The sequence below is a fragment of the Scyliorhinus torazame genome, chromosome 1 (genome assembly GCF_047496885.1).
Source record: "Scyliorhinus torazame isolate Kashiwa2021f chromosome 1, sScyTor2.1, whole genome shotgun sequence".
NCBI classification, from domain to species: Eukaryota; Metazoa; Chordata; class Chondrichthyes; order Carcharhiniformes; family Scyliorhinidae; genus Scyliorhinus; species Scyliorhinus torazame.
In genome coordinates this window covers 400,071,888-400,095,940 of record NC_092707.1, presented here as the reverse complement: position 1 = coordinate 400,095,940, position 24,053 = coordinate 400,071,888, and the positions used below count along the sequence as shown (strand labels likewise).

General features: G+C 50.4%; 1 protein-coding gene across 10 annotated transcripts in view; it reads right to left on the bottom strand.

The window, feature by feature from the left end:
* Window positions 1-24,053, bottom strand: part of adgrg6 (adhesion G protein-coupled receptor G6) — a 201,813-nt gene that overhangs the window by 98,527 nt on the left and 79,233 nt on the right. For 9 of the 10 annotated variants that reach the window (XM_072513806.1, XM_072513837.1, XM_072513830.1 and 6 more), the window contains 2 exons: window positions 8,779-8,847; window positions 2,640-2,705 (listed from right to left, as the gene is read on the bottom strand). In XM_072513806.1, the coding sequence (XP_072369907.1) occupies window positions 2,640-2,705; window positions 8,779-8,847 (135 nt within the window). The remainder of the gene's footprint in view (window positions 1-2,639; window positions 2,706-8,778; window positions 8,848-24,053) is intronic. The other variant, XM_072513865.1, reaches the window with a different exon arrangement.

Genomic DNA, 24,053 nt, shown 5'->3' with positions numbered 1-24,053 from the left:
GCAGCATTGCTTGACCATCTGGGCCCCTCCCTACCCATTGCGGAGAACTCTGCAGCCAAGTGGCAAGAATCCTTCCCCTCATTCTGCCAAGGAATACTCAACAGAACACTCACCCCCGCCGGTGGTATCGCAGTAAAGAGATAGACTTGCTTAATTTGATCTGTCTTCCGGATCTGAAAAGATCCATTAGAATCATTCAATCGTAGAGCTTACAGCACAGAAAGAGGCCATTCGGCCTGCTGTGTCTGTGCTGACTCTTTGAAAGAGAAGTTCTGTTTAACTCCACATCCCCGATTTTTGTCCGTAATCCTGTAAACTCCTCATCCCCACGAATCTGACCAACTCATTTAACAGATCAGCTATGATCCTATTAAAGGGCCGAGCAGGCTCATTGGGCCGAATGGCCTACTCCAGCTCCTATTTCTTGTGATCTTATGTATATTTCTGGTGGTTAGTTTAATTTTGGCACAGGGGCAACTGAGGTAAAAGGCTTTTCCATCCAGGGCAGGTCATCTCCAATGAGGTGAATAGCCATGTCAGCTGGATGGTACATTGACAGTGCAGAAGGAGGCCATTCGGCCCATTGAGCCTACACCTGTCCCTGAAAGAGCACCCTACCTAAGCCCACACCTCCACCCTATCACCCTAACCCAGCAACTCCACCTAACATTTTGGACACTAAGGGGCAATTTAGCGTGGCCAATCTACCTAACCTGCATATCTTTGGACTGTGGGAGGAAACCGGAGCACCCGGAGGAAACCCACAAGGACATGGGGAGAATGCGCAGACTCCACACAGACAGTGACCCAAGCCGGGAATCGAACCTGGGACCCTGGAGCTGTGAAGCAACAATGCTAACCACTGTGCGACCGTGCCTCCCACGAACATGCTGTGGTGGAGGTTGGATGCAGAGAAGTGAAGCTGAAGATGAGTGAAGTTCCAGACAGGTGGCCTGCCCTCCAAGAGGTTGGTAAGCATCTGTCCAGTAGTGACAGCGTGCTCCAAGAGGAGGAGTGCATTGAAAAGCAGCCTCTCATCTGGCCAAGACTGGGGCTCTTCAGTGCAGTGAGAAAAGGCATCCCAACCTGTCAGTTTCTCACCGTGTACTTCCCTCAGTGACCCTGGCAAGATGTGGACATGTCAGGATAGAGGATGCCTCGGCTGGGACCTCTAGGATCCGGGGTTGAAGGTGCTCCTCATTCCATTTTTAATTGTCTTAAGTGATTTTCCACCAGGTGCAAGGAAGGGACAGGTTGGTGTCAAGGTTGTGACCTGACGTCAGTTTAAGGGGATTTAACTCTCCGTGACTGGGGACATTTGCTCCTTTGTAATCGTCCCTACCCTCAGCCATAAAACTATTCCATAAACGTGTTCACACTGTATGAGAGTGAGTGCTGATTGGTGTACAGCTCAGGGCGCCACACTACAGGAAGGATGTGAACGCAGTGGAGTTGGTGCAGAAGAGGTTTACAAGAATGGTTCCAGGGTTGTGAAACTTCAGCTACAAGGATAGATTGGAAAGGTTGGGACTGTTCTCCTTGGAGAGAAGAAGAGATTTGATAGAGAAGTTCAAAATCATGAGCGGGCTGGACAGAGCAGATCAGGAGAAACTGTTCCCACTCCTAAAAGGATCAAGAATGAGAGGGCACAGATTTAAAGTGATTTGCAAAAGAAGCAAGCATGGGGGGCGATTCTCCGAAATGGAGACTAAGTGTTCGCGCCATCGTGAATGCCGTCGCGTTTCACGACGGCGTGAAGCGGGCACGGGGGGGCGATCGATTCTGTCCCCCACAGGGGGCCAGCACGGCACTGGGGCGATTCACGCCGCTCCAGCCTCCCTTCCCGGCGCCAAATGGGCACCGCGCCAACCCGCGCATGCGCAGTTGGGCCGCCTTGAATGGCTCCAAGTCATGGCGCACATTTAGAGAGCCGGCACAGACTCAATGGACCGAATGACCTCCTCCTGCGATTCTGAAATGTAGAAATATGTGATTTCGCCTGACATTGGTATTTCCTTGTGAATTCTCTTGATGGTTACAAGACGAACAGCTTTGAAAAAAGAATGTCTCTTTTTTTGAGCAATAATGTCAAGTCACACAGTCATGATGGTACAGATGGAGTCACTTGCCCCATCTAGTCCATGTCAGACTAACATCTGTATGTATTTCGACATGCTATACTTGCATATATTACACCACAGACTTGCAGTACCATACAACACCATGCTGATCCATAATATAACCACAATATACCAGACTATACTTGATCGTATCATATGGCAAACACTCTATCAGAATATACCACCAAATGGTTGGATTTAATATTTTCTTTCTGCGAGAGACCATTCCAATATGATCATTTACAAATTAATCTTAATTTTCAACACCTGTTTTGTCACAGCATTTTCTGTCATAAATAGCTTTGTACACATTTATCAGGGGAATTATCTGTGTAAACATGTTACACTGTGATTGACCTCCTCCCAGTAGAAGAGCTGCAACACCACCACTGGTGGGAGGCTATAATTACACCGCAGAATCCTTGTGTCGGCTTTCCCGATTACAATTGCGCACATAATAACTGATCATTGGAAATATAGCAAAATAAGAACAGAATCATCAAAACACACTTTGCTTACCGTAAGTGAAGGGCTCAGGGCTGTTAGTGCCATGCATGTTAGTGGTGCTAGTGCTGATGTGGGTAGCTGGCAACAAGACAAGGAAGAAACATGCAGATAACTGCGGGTTATTCCAGGTGGAGGCTAGTCATCATACACAGGTGTTGAATATCCACATTGTTAAAAAGAACGATAACTCCCTTGCCCGCGAGTTTTCACACTTTATGCAAAGATCGTGGAGTTTGCCATTGCAATGGACTCATGTCAGTCATGGCCCACTGGTGACAGTCTCCCCTCTGAGTCTGGAAGGTTTTGTATTCATGTCCCACACTGGATGCTTGAGCACATTGTCTAAGCTGACACTTTAGCACTGTACTCAGGGAGTATTGCAGTGATGATGCTTCCAACTCTTAAGTACAACACTAAAATCGGGCATCTGAGGTGGATTTAAAGTTTTGGCAATGTACTGTTTGAAGAAGCGCTCTTACAGGACATGAATGAACCAATGGGGTTGTTAAAACAATACGACATATTTCCAGGATTACAGTATATGATATCAGTTGAAATCAATTATCAGGACAGGGTTTGAACTTTACCCCTGGGTCACCAGTTCCACACTATTAGCTGTGGAGCCCGTTATGACATGGAGTGGCTGAGGGCACCTCATGTGGGGTCCAACCAACCTCCAGTTATTGTTCCTTCCATCCACATTCATTCTTTCCCACTCTCGCTGGCTCCGCTAAAGGTAATGTCTTTCAGGGAAGGAAACCTGCCCCCCTTACCCCGTTTGACCAAATCTGACTCCAGTCCCCAGCTAACATTTGTCTCCTAACTGCCCCCTAGAATGGCTAAATGGATTGTATCACACTGCTCAAGAAGACAGCAGCGCCCCCCCCCCCCCCCACCCCCCACCCCCCGCCCATCGCCTCCTCAAATGGCACCTCAGGATGGGCAATAAATGCCAGCCTTGCCATTGACGCAAGAAAAACATTTATAGTCACCACAGCAACGGTTTGAGTCAGATCCCGTCAAACGTTTATTTCTGTTTTAACCTCTTGTATCACATAATGGGGAGGTCTTGTGGTGTAGTCAATTGTGTCTCTAAGCCAGAAACTCCTGGGTTCAAGTCCCACTCAAGGTCTTGATGCTCAAGGAAGGTACATTCATGCAAGTAGGTTGAGTATCGATCTGTAAATCCTTCCAGTAGCTGGCGGCCTGAATGGGTTAGATTCCTGGCCAGCCATGCGATGGAAAGAACATTGGATCCTCTACAACCACGATCCATAGCTCCAGGCCACAGCATGCATGTAAAGGTGCATGATGTTACAGCAACGGAGGGAGACGGTGACACAGCGGTATTGTCACTGGACTAGTAATCCAGAGACCCAAGGTAACAGTCTGGGGTCCCAGGTTCAAATCCCGCCACTTGAAATCCCACATGGTGAAATTTGAATTCAATAAAAATCTGGAACTAAAAGTGACCATGAAACCACTGTCGATTGTTATTAAAACCCCATCTGGTTCACTAATGTTCTTGAGGGGAGGAAACCTGCCTCCTTACCTGGTCTGGCTTACATGTGACTCCAGATCAATGTGGTTGGCTATTAACTGCCCCCTCAAGGGCAATTAGGGATGGGCAATAAATGCTGGCCCAGCCTGCGATGCCCACGTCCCATGAACGAAAAAATAAACTTCAGCTCCATAAGTGAACTGGAACACAGCATCACTGTCACATGCTGGTAGTATTTAGTACACCTGGCAAAATGTAATGATGTATACAGTGAATATTACATGTATCACAATTGTATTGAAGTTGGGTGGCACGGTTAGCGCTGCTGCCTCACGGCGCAGTGGTGCCAGGTTCGATCCGGGCCTCGGGTCACTGTCCGTGTGGAGTTTGCACATTCTCCCCGTGGCTGCGTGGGTCTCACCCCCACAACCCAAAGATGTGCAGGTTAGGTGGATTGGCCACGCTAAATTGGCCCTTAATTGGAAACAAAAGAATTGGGTACTCTAAATTGATATTTAAAAAAGCAATTGCATTGAAGCACATCAGAGTGCAACTTGATGTATGTGAGCAACTTAAATACCTTTGCACCATTTGTAATAGCCATTTTGAAATGTCTGTAATGTTTCTTTGACTGTATCGAAGCACCTCAGAGAGCAACATGACGTATGTAGAAAACCTGAATATTATTGCACTTTGCGTGACGGCCTTTTTGAAATGTTTGTAATGTTCTTTCAAATGTTTTACAAATAAAGTACATTTTTGCAAAAAGAAAATCTAGTAAAATGTAGTGGGCCCAATTAAAAACTTCTCACTATTTCCTTGGCCTTTCCCCTTCCTATCTCAGTAATCGCCCCCAGCTCCACAACCCTCCGAGATATCTGCCGTCCTCCAAAATCAGGCCCCTAGAGCACCCCCCACGTGAATCCTTCCAAATGATAAGCAGCTAGTCTTCATCTGTCTGGGCCCTAAGCTCTGCAATTCCCCCCCCTAAATCTCTCCATCTCTCTCTCTCCTTGAAGACAGTCCTTAAAACCCACCTCTTGACCAAGCGTTTGGTCATTTGCTCAAAGATATCCTTACGTGACCGGGTGTCAAGCCCTGTTTGTGAACACTCCTGTGAAAAGCCTTGGGATGGTTTAATAAACTAGAGGCTGGAATGAGTGCTGTTTTTTATGGGGTCATTTTGCAAGGCCACTGCCAATGGGCAAAGATCTCTACCAGGATCTCTGAGACGCCAAGAGTTACGTTTTAACTCAATCTAAAGGGGGCGCCTCGCAGGAGCCTTGGAGGTGCCTCGCAGGAGCTGACAGCAATCAGCAGCGAGTGATTTAAGGCTCTGGCAAACTTCCAGTGATCCAGTGATGCACAATCAATAACTCTCGAGACAGAAGGGAGTCATATCTAATCGGCTTGATCAGCGAGAACTGTACCCAGCAGCGATGATACAGAAAGTGAAGGCTGGTGGGACGGCATCGGTTCTTATACCCCGCCTCTCAGGGCGGGGCTATGTACATTAGCCAATGGTAGACCCCTAGGTCTAGCCAATGGTCATTCACCTCTCAGGTACTGCAATACCTGGTATTACCACATCCAGGTTTTCTGTTTTTTAGTATGGCTGCTAGCCAAATTCCAGCAATGGATCAGGGCTGCACGGCAAGAGTGACAATTAAACAGAATTTCAAGAGGGACCCAAACCAACAGCGAATGACATACAACTGCCCTGATTGGACAGATGCTTTCTTTCCAACCAATTCCTCCAGCGGCCTGCATAGTTCCTGGTCCAGCTTTTCTGCCGCAGCATATTGGTGACAGAAAGCCAACAAACCCCGTGATCCTGTTGATTAAATAGCCTGCTGAGCTCGACCCCCTCCCCTGACATGTTGTCCAAATCAAACCATTGATCATTCGCGCACACAAAGGCTGCAAAATGGCTGCCTGACAACGTGTGCTCACACGATGCCCTCACGTAAATGGGGTCAAAGGGGAAAACGGGCCAGCAGCCACAACATAAAGGGTTTGAACTAATGAACAATCTCAGCCCCGTGCTACTCGCCGGGAAGGCTGCTCAGGCACGGGGAAGGCAGGTGATTGTGAGAGAGCCGCTAAAGTTTGGCCAACGTTTTGAACTTGCTGCTCTTCCTCTCCACTCTCCCGCCCCAAACGCCTGAGAGAATTCTGGTTGGTGCGGAAATTGGGTACAGCCCGCTTATCCGACACTGTCCAATGATGAGTCTGCCTGTGGCCTGGGTTTAATCGGTGCCTCCATAACCGAGTCATGTGCTTTAGTAGCAGGTGCATCAGGCAGCTTGCCATGCCTCAAACTGAACTCCCATTGTCAGTGATTCCATCACTTCAGAATCGTGAGTGAAGTTGGCCAGGTCAGCTCCCCTCAGTCTAAATAACAATGGGACCCAAAACAGAGTGTGGGTCGCTCATTCATGTATATAACAGGCTTCATTTATTTTTTAGGTGGCCGAATGTGGTTGGCTTTTTTACTAGTTTGTTCGAAACATATATTTTTTTAAATTTGTTTACAGGCTCTGAGCGAAGCTGGCAATTGATGCCAACATCTGTTGCCCATCCCTAATTGCCATTGAGAAGGTGTTGGTGAGCCACCATCTTGAACTGCTGGAGTCAACGTGGCGTAGGTACACCCACAGTGCTGTGAGCAAAGGAGTCCAAGGCTTTTAATCCAGCAGCAGTGAAGAAACACACGTTTGCAGCCATTGTCCTTCTCGGTGGTAGAGGTCACGCGTTTTGGAAGACGCTGGTCAAGGAGCCTTGGCGAGTTGCTGCAGTGCATCTTGTAGGTGGTGCAGACGGCTGCCACAGTTTGCCAGTGGTGGAGGGAGTTGAATGTTTAAGGTGATCAGCAAACTGATTTTGTCCTCGATAGCGTTGAGATGCTTCAGTGTTTTTGGAGCCTCACGCATGCAGGTAAATAGTGGAAGCACCAGGGGTTACAATTTTCAGTTGTCCAAGGTCGGATCACAGGGAATAGTGGACTCTGTGGAATAGGCCGCTGGCTCATGAGGTGGATTCCAATTCGCTGAACCCCTTCAGGCTGGGCTGTTTCTGACTTGCACAGAGATCACGTGGTATAGGGGTGGCAGGGTAGCACAGTGGTTAGCAGCTTTGCTTCACAGCGCCAGGGACCCGGGTTCGATACCTGGCTTGGGTCACTGTCTGTGCGGAGTCTGCACGTTCTCCTCATGTCTGCGTCGCCACATTCCGGCACCTGTTCGGTACACCGAGGGAGAATTCAGAATGTCCAATTTACTTAACAAGCACGTCTTTCGGGACTTGTGGGAGGAAACCGGAGCACCCGCAGGAAACCCACGCAGACACAGGGAGAACGTGCAGACTCCGCACAGACAGTGACCCAAGCCGGGAATCGAACTCGGGTCCGTGGTGCTGTGAATCAAAGGTGCTAACCATTGTGCTAATGTGCCGCCCCTATACCAGGTGATCTCTGTCCCAGTCAGATGATCCCTCAGAAGTGAACAAAATGCACCTAATTTTAATATTCAGTTGAGGTTTGTAGGCATGTGATTTAGCCAATCACATCACCTAAATAAAAATTGATAAAAGCAGTGAGAGTAGATTTGCCCCATCAATTTATTTGTCAAATAGATTTGGTCACACTGAGAATAAACCCCATGGAATTTTACAGTGATGCAGAGTGACAGCTCTCTGAGACGGGTATGAACTTCATACATCTTTGCACTTCCTCTTTACACTTTTCTTCCTCAAATACACTTGTAGCTCCGTCAATGAGCTGGCACAGCTGTGAAGGCCTGAATGGTCTCCCTCTGTGCCCTTGGGTCCTGTGGAATTTTTAATTAATTGCTCTTTTAAAAGCCATTCCGGAATCCCCTCCCAAACTTTTCTGATGTGAAATACTCTTTCCCGAGAGCCCATCCTGGAAAAAAAAGAACTGATTATGTTTGTTTTCACTTGGGAAATAATTGGAATTTCTGGAATCTTCCAAAAACCGGCTTATATGTAAGTAAGCATAAACACCTCAGTCAGAAAGTGCCACGAACAAAAGGTGGAAGAAAAATGTCAACATTGTGTACATTAAAACAACTTAAGACATTTTTGAGAGACCAGCTTTGACATCAAGTGGATTGAAAGACTTTTTCGGAGGCTTATGATTCAGGAAAATGGAGAAAAAATTCTCTCTCTATCTCTATCTTATTCCCCCCGCCCATTCTCCTGGGGACTCTACCCACAGAGTATCAACTGTCGGAGGACCAGGAAATGAGCTAAGTCCAAGAACAACTATTTAAAATACCAAACCCGGGTCACAGTGACTCTCAGTGTTCAGGCAGAACTAAAGGAAGCAGGTTAGAAGGTCGTGGGTTCAGTTCATAGTCTGCCCTGAGCTATCTGCTCTCAGATGTGACGTCCTTTTGAGCAGGGGCTGCTGGGGGAGCATCAAGAAGTGGAGGCTTTGACCAACATTTATTCTTTTGATCAACAAGGCTGAACTATTCATTGGATGAACTTGCTAAACTGAGGAGGAGGGGGGCCAGCTGACAATTGGCCCTATTAAAAGCTAATGACTGTATTTAAAAAAGCAGTACAGTCTATGATGGCCAGTTTGTCTTACACCAAAACTGCAGACAACATTGCTCTTGGCCCTACCTTGACATCCAGAACCTGGGGTAGAACAGTAGGTGGGTCGGATGGTCGTCTGGGTAAACAATGCAGTGGCTGTAAAGGTGAGAGAAATGCACATTAGTTCAGAAATCTTTACCATTGTGTCAGAGACAGCAGTCTGTTGTGTGTGTGTGTGTGTGTGCACGCATATATATGTGTGCATGTTGCATATGTGTGTTTGCATGCATGTGCGTGCACATGTGTATCTATGCACATATATATGTGTACCTGTGTGCGCGTACTTATGTGTGTGCGTGTGCGCACATGAGTGTATGTGCACATTTGTTCATCTACTGCTCCATATTAAACACTTCCAAATAATTTTTTGCAACGGCTGGAGTAGAACATAGAACAGTACAGCACAGTACAGGCCCTTCAGACCATGATGTAGTGCCGATCATTTATCCTAATCTAAGATCAACCTAACCTGCACCCCAGTCTTAATCTGTCCAAGAATCACTTAAATGTCCCGAATGACTGACTCCGCCACCTCCAATGGCAGTGCATTCCATGCACCCACCACTCTCTGTGTAAAGAACCCACCTCTGACATCTCCCCTTTATCTTCCTCCAATCACCTTAAAATTATGCCCCCTCATGACAGCCATCTCCGCCCTGGGGAAAATTCTCTGGCTATCCACTCTATCCATGCCTCCCATCATTTTGTACACATCTATCGAGTCACCTCTCTTCCTTCTTCGCTCCAGTGAGAAAAGCCCTAGCTCCCTCAACCTTTCATCATAAGACATGCCCTCCAGTCCAGGCAGCATCCTGGTAAATCTCCTCTACACCCTCAGGTACTGATTGCAGCTTTGGTCTCATTACCTACGGAAAGACATACTTGCCATGGAGGAAGTTCAACATAAGGAGGTTCATTGACTGATTCCTGGAATGAGGGGGCTATCCCCGGAGAAGAGATTGAGCAGATTAGGCCTACCTTGCCTGGAGTTTAAAATCAAGAGGTAATTGAATTGGAACATGCAACATTCTTAAAGGATATAACATGGGGAATGCATTTCCCTGACTGAGCGTCTAGAGCACTGGGGTACAGATTCAGAATAAGGGATCAACCATTTAGGACTGAGATGAGGAAGAACCTCTTCACTCAGAGGGTTGTGTTGTGAATCTGTAGAATTCTCCACTCCAGAGAGCTGAGGGTGCGCAGTCGTTGATATTCAAGATAAAGGTTGCTAGATTCGGGACTATTGAGGCAATGAAGGGGTATTGGTGTCTGTGGCACGGAAAACAAGACACGGTGTTGCCAGTTTAAATTCACTGCGTGTTGGCACACTGAGCCCCAGGTTGTAATTATCCCAATATAAGGATCCCGCGTGAGAACCCAACTATTTTCAATGTGTAAAACTGTGAGGAAATGTTATTGCACCCCAGGAGTGTTGACTCTGACCAATAGGAATCTTTAATATTAAAATAAACTTGAACTTAAACACAGAATTAACCACATTAACGTCAAAGGAACAGCTTTACAGTTACAGCAATTCTTAAGTAAAAGAGAAAACCTTAACATACTTTCTAAACCTGCCACTGTATTCCAATTAAGCAAACCAATATATGTCAAATACAACTCATGAATAAAATTAACAACCTGGGTTCTCATTTTTTTGATATAATAATCTTTATTGTCACAAGTAGGCTTATATTAACACTGCAATGAAGTTACTGTGAAAATCCCCTAGTCGCCACATTCCAGCGCCTATTCGGGTACACAGAGGGAGAATGCAATGTCCAAATTACCTAACAGCGCGTCTTCCGGGACTTGTGGGAGGAAACCGGAGCACCCGGAGGAGACCCACGCAGACACGGAAAGAACGTGCAGACTCCACACAGACAGTGGCCCAAGCCGGGAATCGAACCTGGGACCCTGGAGCTGTGAAGCAACAGTGCTACCCACTGTGCTACAGAGCCGCACTTGCTTTTCTCTGTGCAGAATCTTTGGTGAGAGAACATTTCAGTACCAAACTGGAACACCTCTGCTCAAACGAGAGTTCTAGGAACAACTCGCTTTTCAGACATTTCTGACAAAGAGTCATCCAGACTCAAAAGGTTAGCTCTCTTCTCTCTCCTGTCAGACCTGCTGAGATTGTCCAGTACTTTCTGTTGTTCTTCAAGATTCCGGCATCCGCAAAAATTTGTTTTTACTTTTCAAATAGGTTGTCTCCTCACATTAACTACATCATTGATACCAAAAGCATAAGGCGTTCTTTTGTCTCTGACAACATGTCCCTTGACTTGATTAGCCGGGCCGAAGCACAATACCCCTCAGAAATTATCTGCGCCCCAGGGGTCCACATCCTGATCACTCTTTGCGTAAGGAAGTTTCTTCTGAATTCTCTATTGTATTTCTGAGGGACTCTCTTATATCGATGGCCTCTAATCATGCTCATCCCCACTGTCATGTGAGAGTGGGTGTTTAAGAAATGTACCTTTAAGAAATGGGTGTTTATCAGTGATGTCAGAGTGTGGGTGGAGCTGGGCTGTCTGTCAGCTTTTTACTTTTGTTTTAGACTGTTTGCTGCAGGGTGTGTTTTAGTTTCGTTTTGAGTGTTGGAGCTGAAGCCAGACAGAGCAGGTGTACTGTTGATCTCTCTGCCATGAAAAGACTATCTCTTGATCATGTGGTGAATTCAGAATTATAAATGTTCTCAGTAGTGAATGTAAACCTAATGTGCTTCTGTTCAAAAGTGTTTATTTTGTCTTCTGGATGTTGTTTGGGAAGTTATTAAGGATTACTTAGTGTTGTATTCTTTGGGGGTTGTATTTGAATTGATGGTTGCTAAGATGTTCACTGTATGTTTCAAAAATGTTAACTTGAGTTCATAGAATAAACAATATTTTGCTTTAAAAATTACTTTTCCATTTCTGCTGTCCCACACCTGTAGAGTGGGCCGTGTGCTCCCCATATCACAATCTATTAAAAGTTGTGGGTCAGGTGAACTCCATGCTACACTTTGGGGTTCTCTAAACCCTGGCTCATAACACCCAGAAGAGGAAGCATTCTCCCTGTATCTGCTCTATGAGTTGAAGCAAGCCAATTATCCCCAACAAGAAGAAGCATTACTCTGGAAATAACTCATGCTGTGTCTGATTCTACTGACGAGGTAACAACGTCTTGTCAGGTGCCTAGATAGTTGAGGCTGTAGGTCACCCATCAAATAGTAGTCTTTGATGACCGCTGTGACCACACTCACAGAACTCCCAGAGGTTCTCCTCGTCCTCAGTCAGAAACACGTTGAAAAAGTGGAGTCCCCATTTCTGGTGGGTGGGTGGATTCAGCGTCAGGAACCTATTCCTTCAGGTTAAAGGGTAATTTAAATATGAGAGAGGAGTAATGCGCGCTGCAACGGTGCACATGTATTCCTAAAGATAAGCTCTGACTGACACTCCGAATGAAAGCAAAAAGAAATCCCTTTACAATTTTACGGGGGACAGCAAATCAATAGATATATTATGGCACATTTATGTGAGAAATATGAGAATGACTAGAGCGAGGGTAGGTCCGATCAAGGACAGTAGCGGGAGATTGTGTATTGAGTCTGAAGAGATAGGAGAGGTCTTGAATGAGTATTTTTCTTCTGTATTTACAAATGGGCGATATTGTTGGAGAGGACAGTGTGAAACAGATTGGTAAGCTCGAGGAAATACTTGTCAGGAAGGAAGATGTGTTGGGCATTTTGAAAAACTTGAGGATAGACAAGTCCCCCGGGCCTGACGGGATATATCCAAGGATTCTATGGGAAGCAAGAGATTAAATTGCAGAGCCGTTGGCAATGATCTTTTCGTCCTCACTGTCAACAGGGGTGGTACCAGGGGATTGGAGAGTGGCGAATGTCGTGCCCCTGTTCAAAAAAGGGACTAGGGATAGCCCTGGGAATTACAGGCCAGTTAGTCTTACTTCGGTGGTAGGCAAAGTAATGGAAAGGGTACTGAAGGATAGGATTTCTGAGCATCTGGAAAGACACTGCTTGATTAGGGATAGTCAGCACGGATTTGTGAGGGGTAGGTCTTGCCTTACAAATCTTATTGAATTCTTTGAGGAGGTGACCAAGCATGTGGATGAAGGTAAAGCAGTGGATGTAGTGTACATGGATTTTAGTAAGGCATTTGATAAAGTTCCCCATGGTAGGCTTATGCAGAAAGTAAGGAGGCATGGGATAGTGGGAAATTTGGCCAGTTGGATAACGAACTGGCTAACCGATAGAAGTCAGAGAGTGGTGGTGGATGGCAAATTATTCAGCCTGGATCCCAGTTACCAGTGGCGTACCGCAGGGATCAGTTCTGGGTCCTCTGCTGTTTGTGATTTTCCTTAATGACTTGGATGAGGGAGTTGAAGGGTGGGTCAGTAAATTTGCAGACGATACGAAGATTGGTGGAGTTGTGGATAGTAAGGAGGGCTGTTGTCGGCTGCAAAGAGACATAGATAGGATGCAGAGCTGGGCTGAGAAGTGGCAGATGGAGTTTAACCCTGAAAAGTGTGAGGTTGTCCATTTTGGAAGGACAAATATGAATGCGGAATATAGGGTTAACGGTAGAGTTCTTGGCAATGTGGAGGAGCAGAGAGATCTTGGGGTCTATGTTCATACATCTTTGAAAGTTGCCACTCAAGTGGATAGAGCTGTGAAGAAGGCCTATGGTGTGCTCGCGTTCATTAACAGAGGGATTGAATTTAAGAGCTGTGAGGTGATGATGCAGCTGTACAAAACTTTGGTAAGGCCACATTTGGAGTACTGTGTACAGTTCTGGTCGCCTCATTTTAGGAAGGATGTGGAAGCTCTGGAAAAGGTGCAAAGAAGATTTACCAGGATGTTGCCTGGAATGGAGAGTAGGTCTTACGAGGAAAGGTTGAGGGTGCTAGGCCTTTTCTCATTAGAGCGGAGAAGGATGAGGGGCGACTTGATAGAGGTTTATAAGATGATCAGGGGAATAGATAGAGTAGACAGTCAGAGACTTTTTCCCCGGGTGGAACACACCATTACAAGGGGACATAAATTTAAGGTGAAAGGTGGAAGATATAGGAGGGATATCAGAGGTAGGTTCTTTACCCAGAGAGTAGTGGGGGCATGGAATGCACTGCCTGTGGAAGTAGTTGAGTCGGAAACATTAGGGACCTTCAAGCAGCTATTGGATAGGTACATGGATGACGGTAAAATGATATAGTGTAGATTTATTTGTTCTTAAGGGCAGCACGGTAGCATTGTGGATAGCACAATTGCTTCACAGCTCCATGGTCCCAGGTTCGATTCCGGCTTGGGTCATTGTCTGTGCGGAGTCTGCACGTCCTCCCCGTGTCTGCGTGGGTTTCCTCCGGGTGCTCCGGTTTCCTCCCACAGTCCAAAGATGTGCGGGTTAGGTGAATTGGCCAATGATAAATTGCCCTTAATGTTCAAATTGCCCTTGGTGTTGGGTGGAGGTGTTGAGTTTGGGTATGGTGCTCTTTCCAAGAGCCGGTGCAGACTCAAAGGGCCGAATGGCCTCCTTCTGCACTGTAAATTCAATGATAATCTATGATTAATCTAGGACAAAGGTTCGGCACAACATCGTGGGCCGAAGGGCCTGTTCTGTGCTGTATTTTCTATGTTCTATGTTCTATGTTCTATGTTCTATGTATTACAAAGAATGAGAAGATCAAGACTTCAGGAGCATGTCAAGGCAGCACAAGTGGATAGCACTGTGGCTTCACAGCACCAGGGTCCCAGGTTCAATTCCCCGCTGGGTCACTGGCTGTGCGGAGTCTGCACGTTCTCCCCGTGTCTGCGTGGGTTTCCTCCGGGTGCTCCCGTTTCCTCCCACAGTCCACTGACATGCAGGTTAGGTGGATTGGCCATGATAAATTGCCCTTAGTGACCAAAACGGTTAGGAGGGGTTATTGGGTACGGGGATAGGGTGCAAGTGAGGGCTTAAGTGGGTCGGTGCAGACTCGAAGGGCCGAATGGCCTCCTTCTGCACTGTATGTATGTTCTATGTTTGTCGTCACTACATTGAGCATTTTACATTGAGCGGAGCACGGAGATCCCGTGAGTTATCTGCTCTGCCTCCTTTCAGGAAGGCCCAACGGATCACAAGTCAATCAGGCAGTGGCGTTTGTTATGTTCTGTGGTTCCACCAATGATGAAGATACACGCAGGACATGTGTGTGTTCAACTAGAATAATGATTTATTGTCAAACACGTAGAAAGATAACTAACAGATTTATATGCGGACAAAGTTACTTGAATTCTTAGGGAGCTACCCTGAGTACAACTATCCTGTTGGATGTCCTATCACCCACACCCGGTCACTCTAGTCACGCGATGCATGTCGGTTGCCACCCGCTGGCCGGAGGTCATAACTATGATTACATGTACTGATATGTAACTTTATACATCTACACAACTGTATACATTTATGAGCCTATATATAACACCACAGCGATTTCACCAGCGAGCCTTCTCCTGGAATCTAGACACCGGGGGTGGGGGGGGGAGAAAGACCTGTTTACTCAGAGCTGCTGGCCAATCAGAAGCTGGCAGGTCAGGTGGTCAGCAATTCCACAAGGGTGTCCATGGCTGCTGCTGGGAACCCCCCCCCCTCCACCCCCCCCCCCCCTCCACCCCCCCCACCCCCCTCCCCCCCCTCCACCCCCCCCCCCCCCCCCCACCCACCCCCCCGAAGCCCGAGGATCACAAGGCGACCTAGGATACCGCTAAGTAACGTGGGGAGTGTTCCTCAGGGTGGAGGTCATGGGGAGAGGGGTGTAGTGGGGTTGTCAGCAAGGGCAGGGAGTGGCTCTCAGCAGGGCCCCCCCTCCCCTCACCTTCCGAATGTCGAGTCCCTCATTCGGACACCACCCCCAGGAGGTGACAAGCTGGTTGCAGGGATTTAACTGTCTTGCAGGCCCACCTGCAGCTGGGTTAATGAGTGGTGGGATGAGGCCCCTAAGCACTAATTTATTGACCACCTAAGTGCCTCGACTGGTGGCAGAATGGGTAGGCCCATGGTCGACCCTTCCCACCCTGCCATCAGTTGAGGCCCTTAATTCTGCAGGGGACAGGAGGGCAGAGGGTTCTGTCACCCCACTGACCCACATCGTTACATGCCCTTCCCATCTCCATGCTGACCACCAGCAGAGAGCGCGAAATTGAGCTCAGTGTTACTGTGGATGGAGCAGCTAAGTCCCGTCCCAGAATGCCAACAAAACGGAATAAAGTGGTTCTAACATTTTCCAAAAATCCAATTGAGATAATAAAGTGACTCATGCTGTGAATAATGAAGCTGGGCCTCTGAGTGAGCTGAGTCACTGACTGAATAACCTCTCTTTGGACAGCTCACAGCAGCACATTCTGTTCATGCCACGGGAACTCCAACATTAGTCCTTTCAAGTCAGCTCGTTCATTTTGCTAGTTTTTTGCTGATTGTATCGAGCTGCGAGTCTTGGGGATTATTCAATGAGCCCGTGGAGGGAGTTTTCATTGCTCGATCTATCTTACTTTCCCACATGGTCCACGACGCACCCTCAAGGGGCTGGCACGACTGGCAGAATGCGGAAAGGACCCTGCCAGTCACTCCGCCGGGCATTACCACCGAGGAAATGCCAAGGTGGAGGCAGGCAGGAGCATACAGCTGAGGTATGTCCGGGGTCTCCAAATTTTCTAAATGGTATAGAGAAGTTTGAACGGTGAGGTGATTGCTGCCTTTTGGATTCTAGACGGCCGAGATCATGTTTACCATGATAAAAACTTTTACAATGGCCAGAATACTGCGACCACGGGCCTTCACTTCAGATCTGTTCACTGGGGAACACCCCTGTGGGATGGGTTACAGAGCGAGCAGCTAGTGTTGACTCATTTGAATGTAAATTTGATAGAATTCTTTCAGAAAATAACATCTTGGGCCATAATGTATGAGATGTTTGAGTTGGGGCATGTCCAAAGTGTAGCGTGCCTGGGACGATCAGGTGACTTAGGATTTTATTTAGAGTTTCATATGGTTTTTACCGAGAGTAATGGATGCCTGGAATGAGTTACAGGCTGGAATCTAATCACGGGGTTTGGGTGGTTTATTAGAATAATGGATAGGTGGAGGGGGGATTTTAGGAAGCCTGTCAGGACAGGAAATTAGGCGAGGTATGAAATTTAGATTGCCCAACCCTGGGTTGAGATGCAGAGATAAAGTCAGTGGCGTGTTTGTGGCATGTCAGGTCTCATGCTGGCCTGTGGGAGGTTTGTGGTGCATCCACATGCCAAGAATGTTCATTACTGTCAAAGAGTTTTCAATAAAGTCCCACCTTCAAGATAAAGTCAGCGGCAGCCACCCCCCCCCCCCCCCCCCCCCCCAACAAACCTCATGGCACTCAGTTCAAGATCAGGGGCTGGTTTAGCACACTGGGCTAAATCGCTGGCTTTTAAGCAGACCGAGGCAGGCCAGCAGCACGGTTCGATTCCCGTACCAGCCTCCCCGAACAGGCGCCGGAATGTGGCGACGAGGGGCTTTTCACAGTAACTTCATTGAAGCCTACTTGTGACAATAAGTGATTTTCATTTCATTTCATTTATTGGTGACATCCACCTTTCATCTTTGTGTGGTTGTGTGGTAAGGTCAGCAGTTTTCCCCATTGGCGGTGGGGCAATGGCTGGAGGGCGGGGGGGCGGGCGGAGGGGGGGGGCGGTGGAGCAGGAAAATGGCAACTTCAATGGCAGCTGGGGACCAGAAGGATGCATTTGTGAGACTGCAAGTTCAGCCATGCAGTGGTGAGAACAACACTGGAATATTGGATAAAGAGTGAACAGAAAACACAACATTGTTTCTTCCACATGAGAGGAAATGTCCCAAACTCCACTTTGATGCTCAGCATGTTTTATGTTAACAGCAAAAAGGTGGGCAGAAAAGTTGTGGCCATGATGCACAGCCAGGAGTCTCTTTAATAGGTTGCCTGTAGTGGCAACATTGTTAAACATCGATGGGTTTCAACAATGAAAAGCTCCTCCAGCCGTGAACTTAGATGCGATGTGCACTGGAACTTAGCAGTTTAATTATAATCACATGGGAAAGAGCAAAAAGGGAGGAAGTGCAGCACAGTTCCAGTTATGATGTCGGGAATGGCAAAATCGCAGCCTGGGAGTGGGTTACAGACTGAAGCCCAATGGAATGGTTCACCTGGCTTATAAATAGCACAATGGATGCTCAGGACTGAGTTACAGTCTGGAATCTAATCAAAAATTTGAATGGTTTTCTAGAATAACAGAAAAATATCAGAGTGAAAACAGCACGAGAGGAGAGACAGCCGGGGGAGTGAAAACAGCGCGAGAGGAGAGACAGCCGGGGGAGTGAAAACAGCGCGAGGGGAGAGACTGCGGGGAGAGTGAAAACAGCGCGGGAGGAGAGACAGGCGGGGGAGTGAAAACAGCGCGAGAGGAGAGACAGCCGGGGGAGTGAAAACAGCGCGAAAGGAGAGACAGCCGGGAGAGTGAAAACAGCGCGAGGGGAGAGACAGCCGGGGGAGTGTAAACAGCGCGAGAGGAGAGACAGCCGGGACATTGAAAACAGCGCGAGAGGAGAGACAGGCGGGGGAGTGTAAACAGCGCGAGAGGAGAGACTGCCGGGAGAGTGAAAACAGCGCGAGGGGAGAGACAGCCGGTGGAGTGAAAACAGCGCGAGAGGAGAGACAGCCGGGACATTGAAAACAGCGCGAGAGGAGAAACAGGCGGGGGAGTGTAAACAGCGCGAGAGGAGAGACTGCCGGGAGAGTGAAAACAGCGCGAGGGGAGAGACAGCCGGTGGAGTGAAAACAGCACGAGAGGAGAGACAGCCGGGAGAGTGAAAACAGCGCGGGAGGAGAGACAGTCGGGACATTGAAAACAGTGCGAGAGGAGAGACAGCCGGGAGAGTGAAAACAGCGCGGGAGGAGAGACAGCCGGGGGAGTGAAAACAGCGCGAGAGGAGAGACAGCCGGGGGAGTGAAAACAGCACGAGAGGAGAGACAGCCGGGAGAGTAAAAACAGCGCGGGAGGAGAGACAGCCGGGGGAGTGAAAACAACGCGAGAGGAGAGACAGCCGGTGGAGTGAAAACAGCGCGAGGGGAGAGACAGCCGGGAGAGTGAAAACAGCGCGAGAGGAGAGACAGCCGGGAGAGTGAAAACAGCGCGAGAGGAGAGACAGCCGGGAGAGTGAAAACAGCGCGAGAGGAGAGACAGCTGGGAGGGTGAAAACAGCACGAGGGGAGAGACAGGCGGGGGAGTGAAAACAGCGCGAGAGGAGAGACAGGCGGGGGAGTGAAAACAGCGCGAGAGGAGAGACAGGCAGGACAGTGAAAACAGCGCGAGGGGAGAGACAGACGGGGGAGTGTAAACAGCGCGAGAGGAGAGACAGGCGGGGGAGTGAAAACAGCGCGAGAGGAGAGACAGCCGGGAGGGTGAAAACAGCGCAAGGGGAGAGACAGACGGGGGAGTGTAAACAGCGCGAGAGGAGAGACAGCCGGGAGAATGAAAACAGCGCGAGAGGAGAGACAGCCGGTGGAATGAAAACAGCGCGAGAGGAGAGACAGCCAGGGGAATGAAAAGAGCGCGAGGGGAGGGACAGCCAGGGGAATGAAAACAGCGCGAGAGGAGAGACAGCCGGGAGAGTGAAAACAGCGCGAGAGGAGAGACAGCCAGGGGAATGAAAAGAGCGCGAGGGGAGAGACAGCCGGGTGAGTGAAAACAGCGCGAGAGGAGAGACAGCCGGGAGAGTGAAAACAGCGCGAGAGGAGAGACAGCCAGGGGAATGAAAACAGCGCGAGAGGAGAGACAGCCGGGGGAATGAAAAGAGCGCGAGGGGAGACACAGCCGGGAGAGTGAAAACAGCGCGAGAGGAGAGACAGCCGGGAGAGTGAAAACAGCGCGAGAGGAGAGACAGCCAGGGGAATGAAAACAGCGCGAGAGGAGAGACAGCCGGGAGAGTGAAAACAGCGCGAGAGGAGAGACAGCCGGGGGAATGAAAACAGCGCGAGAGGAGAGACAGCCGGGGGAGTGAAAACAGCGCGAGAGGAGAGACAGCCGGGAGAGTGAAAACAGCGCGAGAGGAGAGACAGCCGGGAGAGTGAAAACAGCGCGAGAGAAGAGACAGCCGGGAGAGTGAAAACAGCGCGAGGAGAGACAGCCGGTGGAGTGAAAACAGCACGAGAGGAGAGGCAGCTGGGACATTGAAAACAGCGCGAGATGAGAGACAGGCGGGGGAGTGTAAACAGCGCGAGAGGAGAGACAGCCGGGGAGGGTAAACAGCGCGAGAGGAGAGACAGCCGGGACATTGAAAACAGCGCGAGGGGAGAGACAGCCGGGGGAGTGTAAACAGCGCGAGAGGAGAGACTGCCGGGAGAGTGAAAACAGCGCTAGGGGAGAGACAGCCGGGGGAGTGTAAACAGCGCGAGAGGAGAGACTGCCGGGAGAGTGAAAACAGCGCGAGGGGAGAGACAGCCGGGACATTGAAAACAGCGCGAGGGGAGAGACAGCCGGGGAGGGAAAACAGCGCGAGAGGCGAGACAGCCGGGAGGGTGAAAACAGCGCGAGGAAAGAGACAGCCGGTAGAGTGAAAACAGCGCGAGAGGAGAGACAGCCGGGAGGGTGAAAACAGCGCGAGGGGAGAGACAGCCGGGAGAGTGTAAACAGCGCGAGAGGAGAGACAGCCGGGGGAGTGAAAACAGCGCTAGGGGAGAGACAGCCGGGAGAGTGAAAACAGCGCGAGAGGAGAGACAGCCGGGAGGGTGAAAACAGCGCGAGGGGAGAGACAGCCGGGAGAGTGTAAACAGCGCGAGAGGAGAGACAGCCGGGGGAGTGAAAACAGCGCTAGGGGAGAGACAGCCGGGAGAGTGAAAACAGCGCGAGAGGAGAGACAGCCGGTGGAGTGAAAACAGCGCGAGAGGAGAGACAGCCGGGAGAGTGAAAACAGCGTGAGAGGAGAGAGAGTCGGGAGAGTGAAAACAGCGCGAGAGGAGAGACAGCCGGGACATTGAAAACAGCGCGAGAGGAGAGACAGCCGGGAGAGTGAAAACAGCGCGAGAGGAGAGAGAGTCGGGAGAGTGAAAACAGCGCGAGAGGAGAGAGAGTCGGGAGAGTGAAAACAGCGCGACAGGAGAGACAGCCGGGAGAGTGAAAACAGCGCGAGAGGAGAGACAGCCAGGGGAATGAAAAGAGCGCGAGGGGAGAGACAGCCAGGGGAATGAAAACAGCGCGAGAGGAGAGAGAGTCGGGAGAGTGAAAACAGCGCGAGGGGAGAGACAGCCGGGACATTGAAAACAGCGCGAGAGGAGAGACAGCCGAGGGAGTGAAAACAGCGCGAGAGGAGAGACAGACGGGGGAGTGAAAACAGCGCGAGAGGAGAGACAGCCGGGAGAGTGAAAACAGCGCAGGAGGAGAGACAGCCGAGGGAGTGAAAACAGCGCGAGAGGAGAGACAGCCGAGGGAGTGAAAACAGCGCGAGAGGAGAGAGAGTCGGGAGAGTGAAAACAGCGCTAGGGGAGAGACAGCCGGGGGAGTGTAAACAGCGCGAGAGGAGAGACTGCCGGGAGAGTGAAAACAGCGCGAGGGGAGAGACAGCCGGGACATTGAAAACAGCGCGAGGGGAGAGACAGCCGGGGAGGGAAAACAGCGCGAGAGGCGAGACAGCCGGGAGGGTGAAAACAGCGCGAGGAAAGAGACAGCCGGTAGAGTGAAAACAGCGCGAGAGGAGAGACAGCCGGGAGGGTGAAAACAGCGCGAGGGGAGAGACAGCCGGGAGAGTGTAAACAGCGCGAGAGGAGAGACAGCCGGGGGAGTGAAAACAGCGCTAGGGGAGAGACAGCCGGGAGAGTGAAAACAGCGCGAGAGGAGAGACAGCCGGTGGAGTGAAAACAGCGCGAGAGGAGAGACAGCCGGGACATTGGAAACAGCGCGAGAGGAGAGACAGCCGGGAGAGTGAAAACAGCGTGAGAGGAGAGAGAGTCGGGAGAGTGAAAACAGCGCGAGAGGAGAGACAGCCGGGACATTGAAAACAGCGCGAGAGGAGAGACAGCCGGGAGAGTGAAAACAGCGCGAGAGGAGAGAGAGTCGGGAGAGTGAAAACAGCGCGAGAGGAGAGAGAGTCGGGAGAGTGAAAACAGCGCGACAGGAGAGACAGCCGGGAGAGTGAAAACAGCGCGAGAGGAGAGACAGCCAGGGGAATGAAAAGAGCGCGAGGGGAGAGACAGCCAGGGGAATGAAAACAGCGCGAGAGGAGAGAGAGTCGGGAGAGTGAAAACAGCGCGAGGGGAGAGACAGCCGGGACATTGAAAACAGCGCGAGAGGAGAGACAGCCGAGGGAGTGAAAACAGCGCGAGAGGAGAGACAGCCGGGGGAGTGAAAACAGCGCGAGAGGAGAGACAGCCGGGAGAGTGAAAACAGCGTAGGAGGAGAGACAGCCGAGGGAGTGAAAACAGCGCGAGAGGAGAGACAGCCGAGGGAGTGAAAACAGCGCGAGAGGAGAGAGAGTCGGGAGAGTGAAAACAGCGCGAGGGGAGAGACAGCCGGGGGAGTGAAAACAGCGCGAGAGGAGAGACAGCCGGGTGAGTGAAAACAGCGCGAGGGGAGAGACAGCCGGGGGAGTGAAAACAGCACGAGTGGAGAGACAGCCGGGACAGTGAAAACAGCGCAAGGGGAGAGACAGCCGGGACATTGACAACAGCGCGAAAGGAGAGACAGCCGGGAGGGTGAAAACAGCGCGAGAGGAGAGAGAGTCGGGAGAGTGAAAACAGCGCGAGAGGAGAGACAGCCGAGGGAGTGAAAACAGAGCGGGAGGAGCGACAGCCGGGGGAGTGAAAACAGCGCGAAAGGAGAGACAGGCGGGGGAGTGAAAACAGCGCGAGAGGAGAGAGAGTCAGGAGAGTGAAAACAGCGCGAGGGGAGAGACAGCCGGGGGAGTGAAAACAGCGCGAGAGGAGAGACAGCCGGGAGAATGAAAACAGCGCGAGAGGAGAGACAGCCGGTGGAATGAAAACAGCGCGAGAGGAGAGACAGCCAGGGGAATGAAAAGAGCGCGAGGGGAGAGACAGCCAGGGGAATGAAAACAGCGCGAGAGGAGAGACAGCCGGGAGAGTGAAAACAGCGCGAGAGGAGAGACAGCCAGGGGAATGAAAAGAGCGCGAGGGGAGAGACAGCCAGGGGAATGAAAACAGCGCGAGAGGAGAGACAGGCAGGGGAATGAAAAGAGAGCGAGGGGAGAGACAGCCAGGGGAATGAAAACAGCGCGAGAGGAGAGACAGCCGGGAGAGTGAAAACAGCGCGAGAGGAGAGACAGCCAGGGGAATGAAAAGAGCGCGAGGGGAGAGACAGCCAGGGGAATGAAAACAGCGCGAGAGGAGAGACAGTCGGGAGAGTGAAAACAGCGCGAGAGGAGAGACAGCCGGGAGAGTGAAAACAGCGCGAGAGGAGGGACAGCCGGGAGAGTGAAAACAGCGCGAGAGGAGAGACAGCCGGGAGAGTGAAAACAGCGCGAGAGGAGAGACAGCCAGGGGAGTGAAAACAGCGCGAGAGGAGAGACAGCCGGGAGAGTGAAAACAGCGCGAGGAGAGACAGCCGGGAGAGTGAAAACAGCGCGAGAGAAGAGACAGCCGGGAGAGTGAAAACAGCGCGAGGAGAGACAGCCGGTGGAGTGAAAACAGCGCGAGAGGAGAGGCAGCCGGGACATTGAAAACAGCGCGAGATGAGAGACACGCGGGGGAGTGTAAACAGCGCGAGAGGAGAGACAGCCGGGAGGGTAAACAGCGCGAGAGGAGAGACAGCCGGGACATTGAAAACAGCGCGAGGGGAGAGACAGCCGGGGGAGTGTAAACAGCGCGAGAGGAGAGACTGCCGGGAGAGTGAAAACAGCGCGAGGGGAGAGACAGCCGGGACATTGAAAACAGCGCGAGGGGAGAGACAGCCGGGGGAGGGAAAACAGCGCGAGAGGCGAGACAGCCGGGAGGGTGAAAACAGCGCGAGGAAAGAGACAGCCGGTAGAGTGAAAACAGCGCGAGAGGAGAGACAGCCGGGAGGGTGAAAACAGCGCGAGGGGAGAGACAGCCGGGAGAGTGTAAACAGCGCGAGAGGAGAGACAGCCGGGGGAGTGAAAACAGCGCGAGAGGAGAGACAGCCGGGAGAGTGAAAACAGCGCGAGGGGAGAGACAGGCGGGGGAGTGAAAACAGCGCGAGAGGAGAGACAGCCGGTGGAGAGAAAACAGCGCGAGAGGAGAGAGAGTCGGGAGAGTGAAAACAGCGCGAGAGGAGAGACAGGCGGGAGAGTGAA